Source organism: Tupaia chinensis, unplaced genomic scaffold, assembly GCF_000334495.1.
Source record: "Tupaia chinensis unplaced genomic scaffold, TupChi_1.0 Scaffold145814_1, whole genome shotgun sequence".
Classification (NCBI taxonomy): Eukaryota; Metazoa; Chordata; class Mammalia; order Scandentia; family Tupaiidae; genus Tupaia; species Tupaia belangeri.
In genome coordinates this window covers 2,022,201-2,023,498 of record NW_006205672.1, presented here as the reverse complement: position 1 = coordinate 2,023,498, position 1,298 = coordinate 2,022,201, and the positions used below count along the sequence as shown (strand labels likewise).

Sequence of the window (1,298 nt, the reverse complement as noted above, 5' to 3'; positions counted from 1 at the left end):
CTTCCAAACGGACGGGGCTTGGTGACGGCCTTGTGCCCCCCGCCGCCTCTGTCCCCAGATGACCAGTGCAAGGACAGCTCTCCACACTGCCCCCTGGTGGTACAGGCCCGGCTCTGCGTCTACCCCTACTACACGGCCACCTGCTGCCGCTCTTGTGCCCATGTCCTGGAGCGGTCGCCCCCGGAGCCTGCCTGAAATAGGTCTCCTCACAGCTTTCTGTGCCACCGTCGTTCACTCATTGAGCAGCTGGCTCTCCAGCCTGTCCCAGTCTCACCAGTCTGACCGAAGGTGGCAAGGTGACTGACTAGACGCGTGAGTCTGTGTGGTGTGGTGTGTGCACACGTGCTCCAGGCGTGTAGCTAGATCTGCATGGATCTGTGTGCGCTTATGTGTGTCACTTCTCAAAAAGTCACCGAGGAGGAAACGTCTGAGGGGACGATGCCTGTTCCCCTGAGATGTCTCCAGGCTGAGGAGGAAGCAAGTTTGCAGTTCCTTGCTAATCTGAGCTCCTTCGAGTGTGGTCTCCCCTCAGTTACAACTTCGTGCCCAGACATCATTTCTCAGGTTCAGGGCTCCCATCTTCTAAACCACCCTCTGCCCCTGACACCTCCTCCTAGTCTCTCCGCCCTCCTCCCTAGTTAGCTGGGGATGGGGTCGGCCAGGGCCAGTGCTGCCCTCCCCCAGGAAGAGACTGCCTCTCCCGAGCAGGGACCAGCTGGGCAGAGGGTGGAAAAGAGAAATGTCAGCATAAGACGCCCTCGCTCCTGCCCCCACTCCCCACTTTCTAAAATGGTCCCCACCCCAGAACTAATTTATTTTTTATTAAAGATGATGATGACAAATGAGAAACAGGCTCTGCATTGTCCTTATGGGAACCCAACCATACAGGCCACCTAAGCAGTGTGAGATCAGAATGTGGGTGGGAGGGGAACAGCACTCGGAGCTGAGCCCTGGGCACCGACGGCTCCTGGCCCGAGCCCAAGCCACCTGAGATGCACTGGCCAAGCTCAGTCTGCAGGTCCAACATTCACCACTAGAGGTCACCACATCCCCCAGTTTGACTGTGGACTTGGGCGCTTGGATCCAGAGCTCCTGGAGAAAGTGCCAATGCCGGGCCTGGGGTGGGCTTCCCTGTAGGCTGAGTTTCTGTAGTCTTTTGGGATCTAACCTGGCTCCTTCCAATTTGGGGCTGAGCTGGGTGGCAGCTGACTTTTCAGAAGTCTCTTTTCCTGGTCCCTTTCCTTAACCCTGTCCCCTTACCTCCCCGGCCCTTCTGCTATTAACCCGTTTCCCCCCAT

At 57.6% G+C, this 1,298-nt stretch overlaps 1 protein-coding gene across 1 annotated transcript in view; it reads left to right on the top strand.

Annotated features, from left to right (window-relative positions):
• ADAMTSL4 (ADAMTS like 4) overlaps window positions 1-845 on the top strand; it is a 7,939-nt gene extending 7,094 nt beyond the window's left edge. Inside the window, exon 16 of the mRNA XM_027768273.1 lies at window positions 59-845. Within this exon, the coding sequence (XP_027624074.1) occupies window positions 59-195 (137 nt within the window). The 3' untranslated portion in view covers window positions 196-845. The remainder of the gene's footprint in view (window positions 1-58) is intronic.
• The last annotated feature ends 453 nt before the right edge of the window (window positions 846-1,298 follow it).